We start from the raw sequence: 18582 nt of genomic DNA on the forward strand, positions 1-18582 counted from the left end.
GTGTGCCGCCATCAGCTTGACCTTAGGCTTTGTCGAAGCAGCACCAAGGGCTTCATTTGATACCAGATATATCAGGTGGCTCCTAGCATCAAGCCAGATCTACTCCAGGAAAATATGCTGTTCATCAGTAATAGCTGCAGAGGTGCACAAAGGGAGACCTGTCTGGTGATGGGGATGAAGAGTAGAATACCTCCACCTACTCAGGGATTGTTGTAGGAACCCCTTCTGAGTGGGCACCAAAATGACAGTGTAGCGGCCCTTCTTCTTTGGGCACTGGAACAGGCTGCCCAGGGAGGTGGTGGAGTCACCATCCCTAGAGGTGTTTAAGAAATGTGTAGATGTGGTACAGAGGAACACGGGCAATGTTGGTGGTGGGTGGATGGTTGGACTGGATGACTGTAGTGGTCTTTTCCAATTTTAATCCCTCTATCATTCTTCTACAGCAAACTTCTCAGGTAGCCATCACCCATTCAACGCGGAAGGCCAAATGCCTGGGATTCAGCTTCTCCTGCACCTGCCAGAGGCTTGTGTTTCATACAAAAGCACCAATGGCCTGGGGTGAAAGAGGCCCTTCACTGAGTTCAGGTGGTTGTGCACTGAGGCACGTGGGGACAGAGCACTGCAATAAGCAAGACAGCATTTGACCTGGTAGGTACGTGGCTGGAGGCCTGGTCTCTGCTTTCAGTGCTTGTTAGAACATTCTACACAATGAATCCCAAAAGGAAAAGGCACACACTGGAGCCGGTAGAAATTAAGCAGAGAGAATCTGGCCTTCTATGTAGCAAAGAAGCGTTCATTTAAAATCATCACCACCTGCGCTGTAGCTGGGGTAGTTCATAGAAATATGACTGCAGTTACGTATGGTGCATGTAGTGCCCCAGCTGATAGGTAGCATTTTTGCAGAGCCTAAGTAATTTAGGGGCTGCTCTCACAGATGCACTGGAGGAGCATCTTCATGGCAGGACAGCAACCATGTGACAGCAGGGAGCAAGATCTCTCCTCCCAGAACACTACTGCAGCAGGCAGCAGGATTAATCCAAGTCTATTTTCTGGAATTGATTTAACACTGTGTTCATTTATCTGCAGCTCTTGCTGAAGCATTTCATATTTCAGATCTGATTTCACTGTTTCCAAGGCTGAAAGGCTTGCTTCTCTGGGGAACAGCAGTTCTGCAAGAGAACAACAAGTAGGAGCCCTAGGGAAGCAGCAACAGGGAAGGAATATTTTATCTTTAGTAACTGGTCATTTCCATTTTGGAGGTAGTGAAAGAAGAGCCATCTGGTGGGTGCTGAATATTCACTATGTGAACAGTGACTTGGTTATGAATATGTACATGCAATGTTGTTTATTATTTATAGGATTCCCTAGGTGAGCAGATTTGACCCAGAGGAAGCAGAGGAAGCCCAGGCAGCTGGCTTGGGGCTGGGGAGAAGGATGCTGCCCCTGTAAAAAGGGAAACAGCCCCTCTTCTGGAGCAGCTACTGCTCCTGCTGACAGCAGATTGCCACCAAATTTGTGTCAGTGAATCTGGGTTTGAATTCCCTCCATTTACATTTATTATTTGAATTCTCTATTCCTTAAAAGACGTGCTCTTATAGTGCACTGTCTGGGAATGACCCAGCATGGCACAGCTGGGCTAGCTGCCTTTACTTGCTGTGGTATTCACCTGGGGGTGAGGGAATCTATGGCTCGGCTTGGGTTTTATTGCTCAGGAACTTCAAGTCAGTCAGCTTAAGCAGAAGACATTACTGTACACTTCTCCTGTTAGCCTGCTAGAAAGAAAAGCAAGAAAAGGATTCCCGTGGAGGCCCAAGGTGACACTGTGTTGTCAGAGTATAATGTCAGGTACTGAAGAGTGCTAAGGATAATGGGGATTCGAGAGCACCCGGGTACATTCAGAAGGTGCTCAAACCTTTGCAGGAACATCTCTGGTTGTACATTATTCTTCTTCTATTTCCCCAAAAAGATGTTTAGATGTTGATATGATTCCAGGAATGAGGGAGATAGTCCAGGAAAGACAGGAAGAATTGTAAGGAGTTTCATACAGGAGAAGACGGTGTTAGGGACTGCCCTGATGTTTTGGGGAAAGAGCTCTGTATTCCTTGCTAAGTGCCTGTAGGCAGCCTGTATCCTGCACTCACAGGACTCTCCCTGTCATCACATCTGATATTGGAGGAATGTGGCCATCTTGGCAGTTTCTTGGCTGGGAGGACAAACAGCCTCAGGTAGCCAGCACTGATTTATGCAGAGCATTAAAAAAGTAAGTCAGCTAATGTTTTGAAGAATGGCTTGCCCTTGTTCTTAAGGCACTACGTCTTGCTTTAAATCCTGTGGGTTAGAAGACACCAGCTGACACATCTTAGAAAGCAGCCATTTTTTCCCTTGTCTAAATATATCCTTGGTGCTCACACTGCTTGGGCTGCCTGAGTCATGGACTCTGTGGCACAAGTGACAGCAAACGTGCTGTGGGTTGCTGTTCAGATGTTCTGATGGTGGGTTTTGTTCAAAAGACACAAAACTTCTGTTAAAGTCTATTAAGTAGCTCATCCTTGGAGGCAATTGACCCTTTGTCAATAAGCAGTTCCTCTGTCTTCCTAAGTGCTGGAAACCCATTTGCTATGGGATGCTGTCACAGGGGAAGCCAGAGATCAAGCACTTTTGAGTCAAGTTCTAGGTACATTTTTTATTCATTTCCATTTCTCCTCTTCATTTATGTGGATTATTGACCCAAAAATGTCTCTTTCAAATGCAAAGACACAGCAAGCCATGGATATGTTTTAGGTGGCAGATTATTTACTTATTTATTTTAGAACTGTCTGGATTACTTTTCAATGTATGACACTATCTGAATCATAACATGTCCCCGTCTAAATACCTTGCACAATTCAAATTATCTCCTACCTTATTCTTACACTGAGAGATAAGCTGGAAGGTTTGCAGTGAGAAAACAGCAGCCAAATTAACCTTCAGAAAATTCATCACACTGAGACAGAAAGGAAAAACCCTTTCCCAATATTGTCCTTGAAGGAAGGAGAAAGTGAGAGCAGGTGAAGATTGACCAAACGGGGGCTGAAAAAGACATAGAAATGCTTAAGTCATAATTTCAGATACTTGATAGTGTGTTAAAATCATGACTACCTTTCAGCTGTTTAGTTCCCACCTCTTTGTTAATGTGTCCTCCTCACTGAAACCCCTGGCACAACTGATGCAGCACAATGAGCAATCTAAATCAAAATGATTAAAACCTGGCTATGGAAATCTACAGTGACAACTGCCTGAACTCAGTGCTGGATGTCCCTCCACTCAGGTACTTGAGCAAGAGACACAATACTCCAGGTCCTTCAGGCTTTTCATCAAAGGTTTCCAAAACACAGCACAAAACTGAGAGAACGGGGTGACTTCATCTGGAGAAGACACAGTAACCATTTTCAAATAGACAAGAGATAAGGATTTAATTTTTCTGTATCCACTGGCCATGAAATAAGGACTAAGCACTTAAATTACTGCAAAAGAATTTCAAGTGAGATAGGAGGAAAACCTGAAAAGGTAAAAAAGAACTGGATGAATTGCCTTGGGGTAGTGGAGAATGTCCGTTGTCAGAGATATTCAGGACCTACTTGGACCCCCTTCTGTAAAGGGTGGAAATTTCTGGGTCAAGGAGATAGAGGCATTGGGAAAGGTGTCTGAGTTGGCCTCTGAAGATCATCTATCAGTTTGAGTAGGAAGTTTGTATTAGTATCCTATTTCAGGATGCTCAGATCTGTCCCTTGATAACATAGCCAAATGTAAGAAAGGGACTGAGCTCTCTTTTCCCCTCAGTGTTCGAGTCTCCACCTATGCAGATCTGAAGCTGGACAGCATAAAAACCTGCAGCTCTAGTGCCAAACATGCTATATAATTTTTGTTGCTAAATTGAAGACATCGGGCCTCACCTGCTCTGTTCAACTTCACCAAACCAAACAGGTTAATCCACATTGTGGGTGTTCAAATTTTGAAATTTAACTAGCTGGAAAAAGAAAAAAATCTCACAAGAACTTTATAACGTTTGTACTTCAATGATGATTTAAGACAAGCAGCACTGTTTACCACAGAGAGCATTCATTTCTCCCAAGCTATCACAGTAAACAGCAGATATTAACTCACTCATTTCAGAAAAAAAATCACCATCAGGATGTATCTTGAATGCTAAACTAATGGGTCTGAATGAAGTAATGCACATTTTGAGCTGGAAGAAATGATACATAATTTGTGATGCAATTTAAAGCAAGATCTTGAAAGAGGTTGAGCAGGGTGTATCAGAGCATGGAATTGACTAGAACTGCATTTTATTTTGCTTAAAATGGCTGAGCGTAGGGAACAAAGGGATCCAGGGAACGAGATACCAAGATGTTCGTCTGCCAGTCATTGTGACCAAGTGTAGCCTATGTTATTGAGCTAGAAAATGAAAACCGCCAGCTGGCTGACAGCTGTGTAGTTTATGCCACCCCCTTTGCTTGGGAAATATTGGGAAACGAGCTCCCTCACACACATGGGGAGCTATGCCCCCCTCACATACACACAGGCAGCAGGGGAAAGTGACATGATGAGACTCAGATATGTTAATGCTGGGGTGAGAGTATTATTTCAATGTGCTATGCTAATTTCTGGTAAAATCTGCACAGTAGGTAATAGCAACAATAAATCGCTCCCGTTGGTGTTCCTCATGCTCACTTGTCAAGGTTTTCCAGAGGCAGACATCTAGCTTGAAACCTGCCCTATTTGAAAGACAGGAAAATTCTAATACATGGATTAAATAATTTATCTACAATTGAAAGCAGGATGGAGAACTGATCCATCTCCTGGGTTGCAAGCAGGGAAACTATCTCAGCAGAGGAGTAGGGTTATGCCATGCATTCAAGTTATCTCATGTTGATGATCCTACAATGAAAAAAATTCAAATTCCTGAAGCAAATCTTGCCACTTGCTCCAGGTTAGCTGCTGCTCTCACTATTCACTTATTTGTTGTGTAAATTTCCTTATTTACTGACCTCTCTCATGCATACACATGGACATGAATAGGCAAATTCATCCATAGATAACTGCTTCCCCATCCTGTCAACATCTCATCACATCGACACAATGGCACTGAAAGTGGAATTTTTTTACTAAATTCTAAAATATGAAGCCAGTATTTTGACAGTGACAAATCGTAAGCAGCAATTTGCAGGAACATTTTAATGAGAATGTGTGGGATAAACTGCCCTACCGTTTCTTTTCTCCTCTCCTCTCCTCTCCTCTCCTCTCCTCTCCTCTCCTCTCCTCTCCTCTCCTCTCCTCTCCTCTCCTCTCCTCTCCTCTCCTCTCCTCTCCTCTCCTCTCCTCTCCTCTCCTCTCCTCTCCTCTCCTCTCCTCTCCTCTCCTCTCCTCTCCTCTCCTCTCCTCTCCTCTCCTCTCCTCTCCTCTCCTCTCCTCTCCTCTCCTCTCCTCTCCTCTCCTCTCCTCTCCTCTCCTCCTTTCTTCTCTACTTCCCTTTCCTCCACTTTGGCTGCAGCTTATTATGTTCCCTGTACAGGCAGAATTAATAGCATTCATGAGATACGGTCCCTTCAATCTAAGAGTCTCTTATTACATGAAAAGAATTCTGTGGTGGTTTTTTGGTGTTTTTTTTTTTTTTAATTTTTATTGTTTTGATGTAAGCTGTTAAAATATGGAGAAAACAGTGTCTGATTATTTAAAGATAAAATTCTCACTGGGTCGTGTATCTTTATGGCAAGGCTCAGTCTACTTTAAACTGATGAGTTGAGGGAATATTGGAGGATTTTTATTCTCAGTAGTCATGACAGGAGAATGAGGGAGGTGGGAGTGAAAGCTAGATTGGTTCTGAGCAGCTCTCCTTCCAGTTCTGCCGAAGGTGTCTCTTACTTGTTTGTCACAGCAGACCCAGTGCCTACAGGCTTAATTTGCACTTTCTTTTACGAGTATCATTGCCTCCATTTTTCGCAGAAATGTTGAATCATGAAAGTTATCTGGTAGAAAAAAAGAACAACATTTCTGATAAAGAGCCCTTGAACTTGTTTGCTGTCACTAACCTCCATGCTAGTGCAAGTGTAAGAGATAAGCACAGCCACCCTCCGCTCCAGATCTCTCTCCCTAGAAGATATGAAACACATTTTAATTTTGCTCTGTGTATTCAGACAAAGGGAGACGGAATCTGTTAGTGGGTGTGCTGAGGTGGGCTACTAAGCCTTGGACCTATGATTAGGCTAAAGTCATCTTTCTTTGAATTCTGACCAGCAGTGAGTTCCCAGGAATGCTGCCTATACCCCAGCAGTCCTCTTCTTTCCCCTTTCTCTGCCATGGGTGGTTTGTCTGTGCAGGGAGAAGGGATGCTTCTCATCATAGCTGAGTGGGTGCAGCATGTAGGTGTGCAGGAGAATGAGAGGTTGTGCACAGCACCTGTGCAGACAGTGTGAGGGCTGTGTAGGTGGGCAGTGGGGCTGAGGTCGTGCAGCTGTCAGAGGGGAATACATGTCAGCACAGTTTCTACCAGCCTGCCATGCTGCCCAAGAACCACTGCTCGTACCAGATCCTCTCCTATACACCCGCTGTTTTACAGGGCGGTATTAACCACCCTGGCAGAGACTGTTCCCCGGTTTCCCCTTGCCTCAGATGCTGGTTCGAGAAGGACGTGCCTCGTGGGACGGCGGCATCTCAAGGCCCCGAGCACAGCTTGTCCCCCCTCAGAGCCTCTGGGAGGGGGCGGACGTGCGGTGGTGCTGAACGGACAGCTCCGTGTCCGAGCGAAGGCGGGGGATAGGGAGGGGGGGGGGAGACCGGTGTGGAATCGGGGGAGGGGGGGGAGGGGGGAGAGAACCGTACAGGGGAAGGGGAGAGGGAGAAGAAAAATAGGATAAAAACTGAAACAGAGACAGGTCGGGGAGAAAGACAGAAAGAGCAACAAGGCAGGACAAGGGCAGAGACAGGGCAGGGTCAGCGACCGAGAAAGGGAACAGGGCCGAACATCGTAGGACAACAGAAGAACAGAATGGGAGGGAAAGAAGGAAAAGGAGACAGAGGGAGGAAAGGAGCACGGGGTCGGGCTGCTCTACGAAGCGGCAGCCGCGGGGGTCTGGGATTGACTGGAGGCGGTAACGGCGGCTCCGAGGTGCCAGACAGACGGTACCAGGGCAGCAGGGACAAAGGGGCTGCAGGGCGGCGGCGTGCATTGGGCAGACCCCCCCACACACACAGCCGCCGGGGCTCTGCAGGCTCTGGGGAGCTCTCTGGAGCTGCCGGCGAGGGGTGCTCGGGGTGCTGGGGCAGCCACGCCGCGACTGGGCGGGCTCCAAGCTGCCTTCGATCCTCCGGGCTCTCCGCGTCCCCGAGGCCGAGGGAAGCGCAAAGAGAACCGGGGGAGCCCGCCCGGCCGGTGCCGATGCGCTGTGGTCGGCCAGAGCCGCGTCTGCGTCTGCGAGGCCGCCCGGCTTGGTAGACCAGCGCCGCAGGTTGCATCCGGACAGCACTTGACCAGCTGTTTTGTGCATTTTCTAATTTCGTGCAGAGCAGGGCAGCGGTCAGAGAGGTAATCTGTAGATCCGTGGCTTTAAAGGATAAATTAGAGCATTGGATTTGATCCGTATTGCAGTGGATTAGAGCTACCTCTCCCCCCTCCCCTTCTCCTCCCCCCTTCCCTTCCAATTCACTCCCCCCTCCTCCAGCACCACCTTTTTTCCTCTCATGCAGTACCAAAACTGACCCTGCCTAGCAGAGGGACTCTGCTAGGCGAGCGGAGCGGTGCCTATACCGCCGGCACACCGCGGGAGCCAGCTCTTCCCCTTCAGCCTCCGCAGCCCCTCCGGGGCACCGCCGCTGCGATTTCCCCGGAGGCAGACGCCGGGGCTGGGCTGCCTCCTCCGGGCGCCGGGGAGCGGGAGCTGCCCGTGGGCTCCCCTTTGCCGAGCCCCGCCGGGGCCGTGGGGCGGCGGCGAAAGAGAGCTTCCCCGCCTCGGGGCACTCACGGAGCAGAGCGGGGCCGGGGACCTGGCAGGAAATGGAAGGATGAAGTGTGCAGCCGGAGCGGTGATGTTCGTCCTCTCCTTGCTCTCCCCTGCAGGAACGTAATCCGCAATGCTAGTTCTCAGGTTGCTCAATGTTGTTGCTCCAGCCTACTTCTTGTGCATCTCCCTAGTGACCTTCGTCCTCCAGATTTTTCTCTTCATCCCCAGCATGTTCAGAGACCCCTCCACCACCCCACTTTTCTCTCCTGCTCTGCTGCATGGGGCCCTCTTCCTCTTCCTCTCAGCTAATGCCCTGGGCAACTACATCCTCGTGATTCAGACCTCCCCTGAGGAACTGGGCAAGGGCTTAAACTTGGGCGAAGGAGCTGAAATGGTGGCAGACTGGCTGGATGGAAGCAGGTCCCCTGGCTCATCCTTGCCCAGCACTCACTACTGTAGACTGTGTGCCAGAGTCACCCAGAGGCATGACCACCACTGTTTCTTCACAGGGAACTGCATTGGGAGCAGGAACATGCGGAACTTCATCATGTTCTGCCTCTACACCTCCTTGGCTTGCCTCGACTCCCTGGTGGCAGGCATGGCTTACATTTCTGCTTCACTCTCCATGTCCTTTGCAAACCCACTCGCCTTCCTCACACTTCTGCCTCACTCTATCAGCCAATTCTTCTCAGGTAAGGATCCTTCCTTGGCCATGCAGAGTCCATTCTTCCTCCAGGACTCTGGGATAGTGGCCATGCTCTTTGTTGTTTGGCTGTGTGTGAGGATGGGTGGAAGGTGGGTGTGGGCATGGGGAGAATTGTCTGTATTTGGTAAAGCCCACTTTAAGGGCAAAGGCTTCAGGGATTGGGACCTTTTCTAGGTTACATCTATAGCCCTATTCATAATGTGTTATACTCGGAAAACACTCTGTAACCAGATTGCCAGAGATGGACTAGGGCTACAGTTGTGTGTGAGGCATTTAGACAGAGGAGGGAGATTTTGTTCATTGTACTACAGGCAAGGGGAGTCTTACATGCAAATGTGGGGAGTCTCCCAGAGATGTGACCATTCTCCTCATTCAAGTCATGTACCCACTCCACCTCCTGTCTCCTGGCAGAGCAAACTTCCTGATTCTAGCACAGGAGAATTTGGGTTCATGTTTCAGAAACCAAGCAGGCAGTTTGTTAATATAATGTGATCAAACACCTCTCTCTGGAGTTTGGTCTGAGTTGCAGCTCCACAGAAAGCCAGGAGAAATTATCCACTCTTGCCCTCTGGAAGAGCTCTGCACCCAAAGCAAACCTCTCTATCTTCCTTTCACCATCCCTTATTCATCCACCTGCTTATCCTGACTTCCTTTCCCTTCCCATCCTCCTGTATATGTCCCCAGGATTTCTCCCTTCCTCCCATTCATTCTGTTCCTGTGCCTTTTCCCCTGCTCTGCCCGCCCTGTCTCTTCACCTTTCACCATGCTCTCAGGCTCTCCATACTCCTCCCTTTCTCTGTCCAAACCTGAGAGCCAGATAAAACCTGATCTGGGACAAGTTACTCTGTGAACAGCAGAGTCTGCTCTGAAAGTGACAGCAGAAAAATGCCATTTTCCCTACATGCAGCTCATGCCGAGCACATTTAGATCAGTTTTCATCAGACTAAAATAGGTATTCCATGTATTTTAGCTTTGAAGGTTTATCTGAGCTCAGTAAGAAGGGCCTGGAGTCCGTTTTGGCTCATGCACTGTCACCAGAATTGTTGATCATTATCTGATTGGGGGATCTCCATTGCTGATGATATAAGAGCCAGAAAGGCCCCAGATTGCTTTCAGATTCCAGGCTGGGTTTGCAGGGTTGCCATCTGAAAACAAACAAATATCTCTACTTGGCAAATGAACAGATTCGTCATGGTAATCACTGAGAGACTATAAACATGAAGTCCTGCCATGACATTTTTATGGAGTCATTTTTCCATGTAGAAGATTTTTTGTAAATAGTGTTGCACAAGCTTCACTAGCACTAAAAACACTTGGCATGATTTTCCCTGGTGCCTAAGCTCTGCTCAGCACATCAGCCTGGAAGGGAAAGCAGGGCTGTGGGAAAAGATTATCCAGGAATTAGTTTTCTCCCTGATTCTGTGGGCTCATCTGCACCAAGCTGGGTCCTGGCACATGTTTGAAGAGACTCTGGAGTGCCTCAGTTCTGGTGTCAGCACCCACAGTGCCAAAGAGGGCATGCAGCAGTGTGTGAACGAGATGTGAAGGGGGTTGGAGCAGGGCTGGGGGCTTGGGCACCCTCAGGAGCCAACAGAATCATAGAAACATGATCCCATGGAATTTCTACCTTAGCTGGGATAGCAGCACACAGTAACATGTGAGCGCCTCGGTTGCTCAGGAGGAAGGGTCTTCTGAGCTTCCATCAGTTCATTTACCTCCAGTGCAGGAAAGAGAAACATGACCTGGAATAGCTACTAGAGGGACTGTCCACCCAATGTTCTTGTGCAGCTGTTACTTAGTTGGGATCTGAACAGTGCATGGCTGTAACAGGAAAAAAACCAACAACTTTACCCTTCATCTCCAGCATGCCCTTGGCACTGGGGAGGAGTGAGAGGACAGAAGTTGAATCTGCTGATCTCGGGTCAACTCAGTGTTTCCTGCTTCCATGCTGAGAAAATTTTTGGTTGGCTTGTTTTGCCCAGACTGAGCTCGGGCATGTGTATTGGAGTCTGACCCAGAGACCATAATTTCAGGCTGTGATTCAGTTTTTCTTGCATGGGTAATGTATGGAAACAAGCTTGAGACCACGTCAGGTCAGTCAGAGCAAAATGAACCCGAGACTGCAGTGATGAGGGGCAAATGAAGAGCACTTCTGTAAATATAGGTCAGGCCAGATCAAGAAAGGAAGGATAGAAAATGCCTTTTGTGGGCAGCCTGAAAATAAGGTTAAAAAATGCACACATCTGGAAAATATGGCTGAGAGATGCTGAATAAATGCAAAGGGAAACAAGTGTAATAATTACTTATCTGATGCTGAATTTCAGTAGCTCATAGAAATAAAGCTAACAGCTGTCTTCCCAAGGCTCAGAAGAAAGTCACTTTCCTCCCCTCCATCCCATCTGAAATCAGCTATAGAAGGGAATGCACACCTGTCACATGGGTCCAGCAGAAGAAGAGCAAAGAAACCTGTTTTGGTTCTGCATCTCCCATTTGGTCCCTTAGGTTATTCTGATAGAGCTGGTCTGAGGGTTTGTCACCATCCTGGATGCTGTTCTCCCTTTGCTGTATGGCATATGAAACCCACTGGGATCTAATGAGAAAGGAAAGATGATGCTGCATTTAAAGAGAAAGATGAACAACTCTGGTGCACTTTCCTAGCAGGATGATCCAACAGTTCAGAACTGCAAGCAGCACCCTCACCAATAGTTCTCAGAGTGGTCTGCAGGCAGAGCCTAGGCCTGAGCACATGGTATGGGCCTGTGCCAAGCTTGTGCTCCCACACTGCACGCTGGGCAGGCTGGGCTCAGGGACCATGGGAGGGATGGAGTGTTCTGGTTTTCTGTTGCAGTTTATTGCACTCATGTGAAAGCTGTATTTTTCCAATGGTAGGAAAGATTTTGCTGTTTTTTTCTTTTTCTTTTTCTTTTTCTTTTTCTTTTTCTTTTTCTTTTTCTTTTTCTTTTTCTTTTTCTTTTTCTTTTTCTTTTTCTTTTTCTTTTTCTTTTTCTTTTTCTTTCTCTTTCTCTTTTTCTTTCTCTTTTTCTTTTTCTTTCTCTTTCTCTTTTTCTTTCTCTTTTTCTTTTTCTTTCTCTTTTTCTTTTTTTCTTTTTTTTTTTTTCTTTTTTTTTCCCAAACACATGTATATATACATTTATAGCAATTACAGGTATCACAGAATGGCTTAAGTTGGAGGGGTCCTTAAAGCCCATGCAGCCCCAGCTTGTGCCATGTGCAGGGCTGCCCCCCATCAGCTCAGGCTGCCCAGGGCCCCACCTAGCCTGCCCTTGAGGACCTCCAGGAATGAGGCATCTATAGCTTCTCTGGGCATATGTATGTATAGTGATGAGACCCAAATCTGTCTGCCTGGTATTAATGCATACAGTAGGGTTTCTGGGAGCATCCAAATGCTGTAGAACTGCATATCCTTCCAAAAAGAGCCTGAGTACCCCCGAGTACCTGTTCTTAATAGGCAGGTGCTGAAATCATTTCATATTCTTCAAAATAGAGCTGCAGTCTTACAAATGCTTTCACTTCTGGCTGAGTCTGCCCCTGAAATCCAGGTCCTCACATTAACAGCAAAGGGAAAACGCTGCAGAGACTGCTGCCATTTTAGCACCTCCCCAGTGGGGTGTACTGCCTGGGGGACTACAAGGAAAGGGGTGCACTGCCTGGGGCACTACAAGGAAAGCAATTTTATGTTGTTAGTCACCACCCAACCTTTCCCTTCACTAACCTCTTGTATGGCTACTCAATGTGGCCAGCCAGGCCCTCAGGGCTACGTGTGATGCTGACACATGAGAGGTGCCTAAACTCTTTCTTTTGCTGTTCCCCTCCCCTGACTGTCATTGTGCAGGGGCTCTGCTCAGCTCTGAGATGTTTGTCATCCTCATGCTCTACCTCTGGCTCGGGATTGGGCTGGCCTGTGCGGGGTTCTGCTGCCACCAGCTGCTGCTGATCCTGCGTGGGCAGACACGGTACCAGGTGCGGAAGGGTATAGTGGTGAGAGCCCGGCCCTGGAGGGAGAATCTGCGTGAGGTCTTCGGCAAGAGATGGCTGCTGGGGCTTCTCATCCCCATGCTGAATGTGGGAAGTGACTGTCGCAGGCAGAAAGTGAAATAAAACCCCTGCGTGTGCATCCCTTGCAGGCAGCACTCCCCAGCTCCTGGACTGTGAGGAGCTGGGCCACTCCATCCCTTGAGACTGCAGCCTCAGCAGGAGGATGGGACTGGCTATTCAAGAGAATCAATTTAGTCTATTAAAGCAGAGATCACAAACCATGTAGAGGAAGAGATACTGCAGCTTAGTAGTCACATCACTGCACCTGCATACATGGCAACAGGCTTTGAACTAGCAGCAGGATTAGTCTGATCTCAGCTCCCTGCCCTTGGCCACCTGTATGTCCCCAAACAAACTACAGCAGGAGCTCCCTGAGAGCCTGGGTTGTTGTGGTAGGCTGCAAAACTGATATCTGCTCATCGGGAGCCTCCAAGGTGCCTTTGGCCCTTTTGCTCTAGAGGCAACTTCACAGCACTGAGAATTCCTCCCTGGCAGACCTGCAGTGCAATTAAACCTCCATAGGAGCAAGCTGCGAACATGGCTATGGCAGCAGATAAATCTGCTCTCAAAAGGCTAGAAAAGCCAGGAAGGAAACAGAGAAATTCAGTATTTCTCCATTTGCAATGGAGAGCAATGACATGCCAACACTGCAGCTTTGCCACTTGCTTTCAGCAGCCTTTTGTCCAGGAATGCAGCACAGGCAATGCTGCAGCAGGCAGATAAATCAGCACCAGGCAGAGCACAGGGAGAGGCAATGCAGAGGTGAATGAAAAGCTGTGTCCAAGGAAATGTACTGTCAGGCTGGGTGAGAGAGAGAGGAAAGAGCACATCCAAGGATGTGTCCACATCCCCCTGCACCACACTTTGCAGAGGGCACAGATGCTGTTGGTGCTGCGAGGGGCTCTGAATCCGAGGAACAGGAGCAGTTCCAGTGGATCAGGACACTTCACTTTGCACTAAAACCAAAATGTTTACCTCAGACATCCCTGCCACACCATGTTTATAGGCTCTCCAGGGCAATTCCTTCTTGCATTGCTGCAGAGGGGTAAATTCATCCATGTTATAACTCCATTAAGGAGGTTAATGGAATTACTACAGGGATTAATCAGTCTAACGTGTCAGTTGTTTTCCAGCTGCAGCAACAGCCCTTGAGATCAGTGCTGAGATGCTATGCTAATAGGTGCCTTAAGAAAGAATGAGCAGTGCTGACCAGGATTACAGTGCTGGGCTTCTCAGCATCTGCAACAAGAAGCTGTTGTTTTGGCAAACTACATCAGCTTATGTGGGCTGGGTAGAAATCCATTGCTTCTCTTTAATAAGCTGGGGAGTATGCTGACAAGCTGTGAAAAGTGTGTTTTCCTTCCTCAGAAATGCTCTCTATGCATCCCAGGTAGAGAAGCACATGTGCTCGCATCCTTGCATTCCTCATGAGCCAAAGCAGAGGCACGCAGTCCTGTAGGTAGCCATCCCCCACAGCTTCACACCTGTATACATGTTTGGATCAATAATAAAGTCTATTGTGATGAGCAGAGCAACCATGAAAATAAACTGAAAAAAACCCTAACTGGATAATTAAAACTTGTAGCATACAAACCCTTCCACACTGCGCATGAATGCACCACTATTGCAATGTGTAATAATCTGTATTTGCACTAACAGTGAACAATAAAAAGTGTTTTGACTTTTTATGGTGGCTGCATTGTGCTTTTTAACAGTTCATTGGCTGTTTTTGTATGTGACAGAAGCTATGTTTGTACCTCATGCATACAGACAACCTGATGGAAAAAATCAGGATGCGTCCATTGGTTTGTCAGTAATTGAATGTAACATTTTGGATAAGACTTTTCACCCTTTCTACTTTAATATATTGAACAATCTAAAAATGCATCTAGCAGGCAACTTGGAGACACTTTCTAATCACAATTTATAAATTACACTACAAACCTCAGTGGAAAGCTACAGGAAAGTGTTGTCATTGCCCACAAATGGCATCTTGAAGTAAATTACTCCCCACTGGTCAGGTGGCACCAAGGTGAGCAGACAGTCACCTTGTCGCCAGCAGCTGAGCCAGCACTCGGAGCCACACACCTCATCTTGGGCAGGCTCCAACATTATTCTTGTTCCACCAATCAGTTGATGCAACAACTTCTTTTTCAGATATCTCTACAGGCAAAGGGCTCCCAAGGTTTTACATCAGCAGAAATTATGTTCTTGCCCTCTGCTGCTGGTACTTGGATGCTGCAGTTTGGGAAGCTCGTGGCATTCAAGGCCTGCTGCCAAGCCATGAGCTTTTTGGGGGTGGCATGGTGGGAAGGGCACAGCCAGCTCACAGCTTGGGTGGGCCGCCTGTAAGGACAGTCCTGCACAGGCAGTGGTGTTAATTGCCCCCAGAGCTTGCTATCTCTGCACACTGGTGCTGGGCCATGCCAGCCCTTTGCCAGAGTCAGAGCTGTCTGCCCTCACTGCAAGGTCTCACTCCATGTTGCAGTCCAGGAGGATCTCAATTTGAGCAACCACAGCATGGCTCCCCACAATTATCCTTCACCCAATTGTTCTCCGCTGTGACTTACTCAGACACCTGCGTTCTGACTGCAAACCACCGTGTCGTCATTTTGAGCAGCTAAATGCTTCCCCTGCAGAAAACAGCTGGAGGTCAGCAGAAGTGGTGGGGCTCTCAGATGTATGCAGTCCTTTCAGTTACCATCCTCTGGAATGAAAAGAGCTATAAAAATGTAACATTACAGTGACCCCATGTATTGGCTTATTTCTCTCCTCATTCCCAGTTGCGCGGACTGCCCTATTTGGAGCAGAGCAGTAGTTCTGCAGGAACGGCTGAAAGCAGCTCTTTGATTATCCAGCTGCCCCAGCCATACCTGTGCATTCACTTGTAGAAATCCTTGGGCAGAAAATGTAACAGTGCTCAACAGCTCTGAATAGAGCCTTTGCTCTTAGCTATGAATTAGTTAAATGAGGGCTTAGCTCAACGGCAACGTCACAAATTCTCAGCTAAATCTGTTTGATGGCTCTAAAGTTTTATAGGGGTAAATTATAAAACTTTCCAATTTCTGTGCTTAGAGAGCCATCGCTTACCATTTGCATTTTATTAAGTAGCAACCACAATAGCAAAAACATTTCAGAACACGATTTCTTGTGACAATGTCTAAGTATTTCTCACAATTTTAAATATAAAATATTTAGGGCTTCTCTGGGCTCTGGAAAATCAGATGACCATAATTTCTTCTCTGGTAATAATAATGGCTGAGGGGAAAAGCTCCCTGATGCCCAACTCCTTGCCACAGAAACCACAGGCTTTTGCTGAGTGACTTGTCTATTTTCAGTATGACTTCCTGAAAAAAACCAGTGCCATCTCTAGGGCCTCAGAAGCCTTTGCGATGATATGGAAAACAAAGTGAGGAATGTAAATGTGAAGTAAATCAGTAGAGGTCTGTTCTTACATATAGTGGAATTCTTATACAAGTAAGAAGTAGGTGGTATTTGTTTTCATACTACTCTATAGGGCGATCCTTCAGGTCTGTGTGCAAAAGGTCTTCACTGGATATATTCAAAGGATACAGAGTTGAAACATGAAGAGTCTGAAGTAATAAGGCATGGGGAAGATATGAGAAAAGATGATGTGAAATAACATTTATCTTCTTTAAGAAATAGCCAACTCAAGGGAGATGGTCAAAGTCTAAAAATACTTGCAAGGAGACAGAATAAATGAATGAGTGGACTCATTAGCTGCAAGAAGATAGCTGGAGGAGGACAGGCAGTCCTGTAGTGAGGAAAAGAAAAGCCAAGGTCAGGGATGAGGGCAGCTATCTTTATAACAGTCAGTGGAGAGCAATCAGAGAAAGCATCCCCAGTAAGAGCAGAAGTGGTTTTGTGTTGGTAGGGATGATGCACCAACATCCGGCAGGTGGTAGGAGGTATGACAACACAGTTCAAGTTATCTTTATTGATTATTGACTGAAGAAACACTGAGAAAGCCCAGCCTGAGAAAACACATTTTTGATAATTTTCTGCACAAAACCCATCAAAACCCTTCAGCAAAACTGAAAGGGCTTTTCTCAGCTGAATAACAAATAATGCTACGAGCAGGTGCCCAGTGATTAGAAGGCCTAAGTTGCAAGAGCAGAATCTATGTAACAGTTCTCTTCAAGTTACTTAGAAACCAGCCAAAGCCATCCTGGTTGGAATAAAGCAACCACCAACTTGTTCAAAACGAATAAATAAACAAAGAAGAAAATCAAAGCATCTAAGAGGACTCTGCTCTTCTAGATGTTTACACTGATAGAAACATAACATCAAGCAACATACACTAACAAACAGTAAGGTGGTCTCTAATAACAGTGTGTCCAAATATTGGTTATCTGCTTTTCCAGTTCTCTTCCAGGAAGCCTGGGAAATAAATTGCTCTTGGAGCTTACACAAAATGTCAGCAAATATGGACTAGTTAGTGCTTCTGATCTCCTGAACTGCTGTTAATCTACCTTGATCCTGAATAGCTAGAAACTTGAATTTCCTATTATTGCTGTATATCTGCAGGCTTAAGGGGATGCCTAGACTCTGGTATGTTTTTCAGTTGTTCTTCTCCATCTGTTTTTGTCACCAATCATTCCCAGATTCGGGTTTTTATCATGCCTGACTGGAAGGATCCCATTAGACGTCAGGTCGGTCTCTCAGCTGCTTATATTAGATAAGAAGAATTGAAGACTTGTATTTATGTGACATAAGATTGCTGAAAATGCAATAAATAGGGTTTTCCAACACTGTACCCTTAAAAACATTACACCTGCAATAGCAAAGGAATTTACACAGTGGACCCAAATGAGAATGTCCTGACAGATAACAAGAAACTGCTGGATGCAGCCTTGTCACTGAGGCTGTTTTCAGGGAAGGATGTTATCCTCCATGACTGCTGGAGACCGCAGGTGAGCCTTAGGACATAAAAACAAGGGACAGGTCCAGCATCATCAGTCAGGACTCCCAGTGACTTATGATTGCTGGGAGGAAACTGTTGATGAGTACAACATAATCAATCCTTGAAGCTCTAAATATGAGCTGCCAAAATCAAGCAGGTCCTGACTCCAGATGCAAGAAAAACTCATTTACAGAAAACTCAAAATAGCACTACCTAAAGGAGAAAGTATTTCAGTAAATAAAGATAAAAGTTTCTGGTTCCCAGAATTGGAGCATACTCATTGTGTATGAATTCAGCCAAACACCACCTCATATTACCCCATTGCTTCAGGGAAGTCATGCAGTCTGTAGGGGGTTTCAGAAATTTGCCCACACAATCACTGCAGCTGGCAGGCACTGTCAGCTGGGCAGAGCTGATGGCCTGCAGCAAGAGATATCATCAGCTCAGAAATTCTACTGCCTCAGACGCACAGAAAAACCCTTTAGCTCAGATAAAAATCTTCCATGTATCACAGAAGCCTTCTGCCAGGTGTGGGTCTGGGATACAAGAGGTTCTGTAATCAGGCTGGAAGCAAACACATCCCTCCCTTTGATGATCTGTCTTTGGCTCTGTGTACTGACTGCTCCTGTTGAACTAATTCAGTGAAAACTGGTTCACCACCAGTTTTCAGTCAGCTATTAGAATCTTCTGGGAAAGAATAAATTTGGGGGAGGGGAGGGTGCTCATTAGGGTATGTATTATGTTGACAGAAAGAGTAGGAAAGTGTGAAATACATGAAGGAGTATGCCAATTCAGATTACAAATTACAGTATGATGGACAAACTCTGTATGAGCCTGCAGAATAAGACGACAGCATTTCAGAATGCAAATGAGCTGTAAGCAAACAACCAAAAAAAAAAACAAAAAAACAATGAACCTTT

General features: G+C 46.5%; 1 protein-coding gene across 1 annotated transcript; it reads left to right on the forward strand.

Moving 5' to 3' along the window:
- The first annotated feature begins 7738 nt into the window (after positions 1-7738).
- Positions 7739-14426, forward strand: ZDHHC22 (zDHHC palmitoyltransferase 22). Its single transcript, XM_072339058.1, has 2 exons — positions 7739-8668; positions 12536-14426. The coding sequence occupies exons 1-2, from the start codon at positions 8107-8109 to the stop codon at positions 12799-12801; spliced, it is 828 nt and encodes a 275-aa protein (XP_072195159.1). The 5' UTR covers positions 7739-8106; the 3' UTR covers positions 12802-14426.
- Positions 14427-18582: the final 4156 nt, after the last annotated feature.

The sequence above is a fragment of the Excalfactoria chinensis genome, chromosome 5, assembly GCF_039878825.1.
Source record: "Excalfactoria chinensis isolate bCotChi1 chromosome 5, bCotChi1.hap2, whole genome shotgun sequence".
Lineage (NCBI taxonomy): Eukaryota > Metazoa > Chordata > Aves > Galliformes > Phasianidae > Excalfactoria > Excalfactoria chinensis.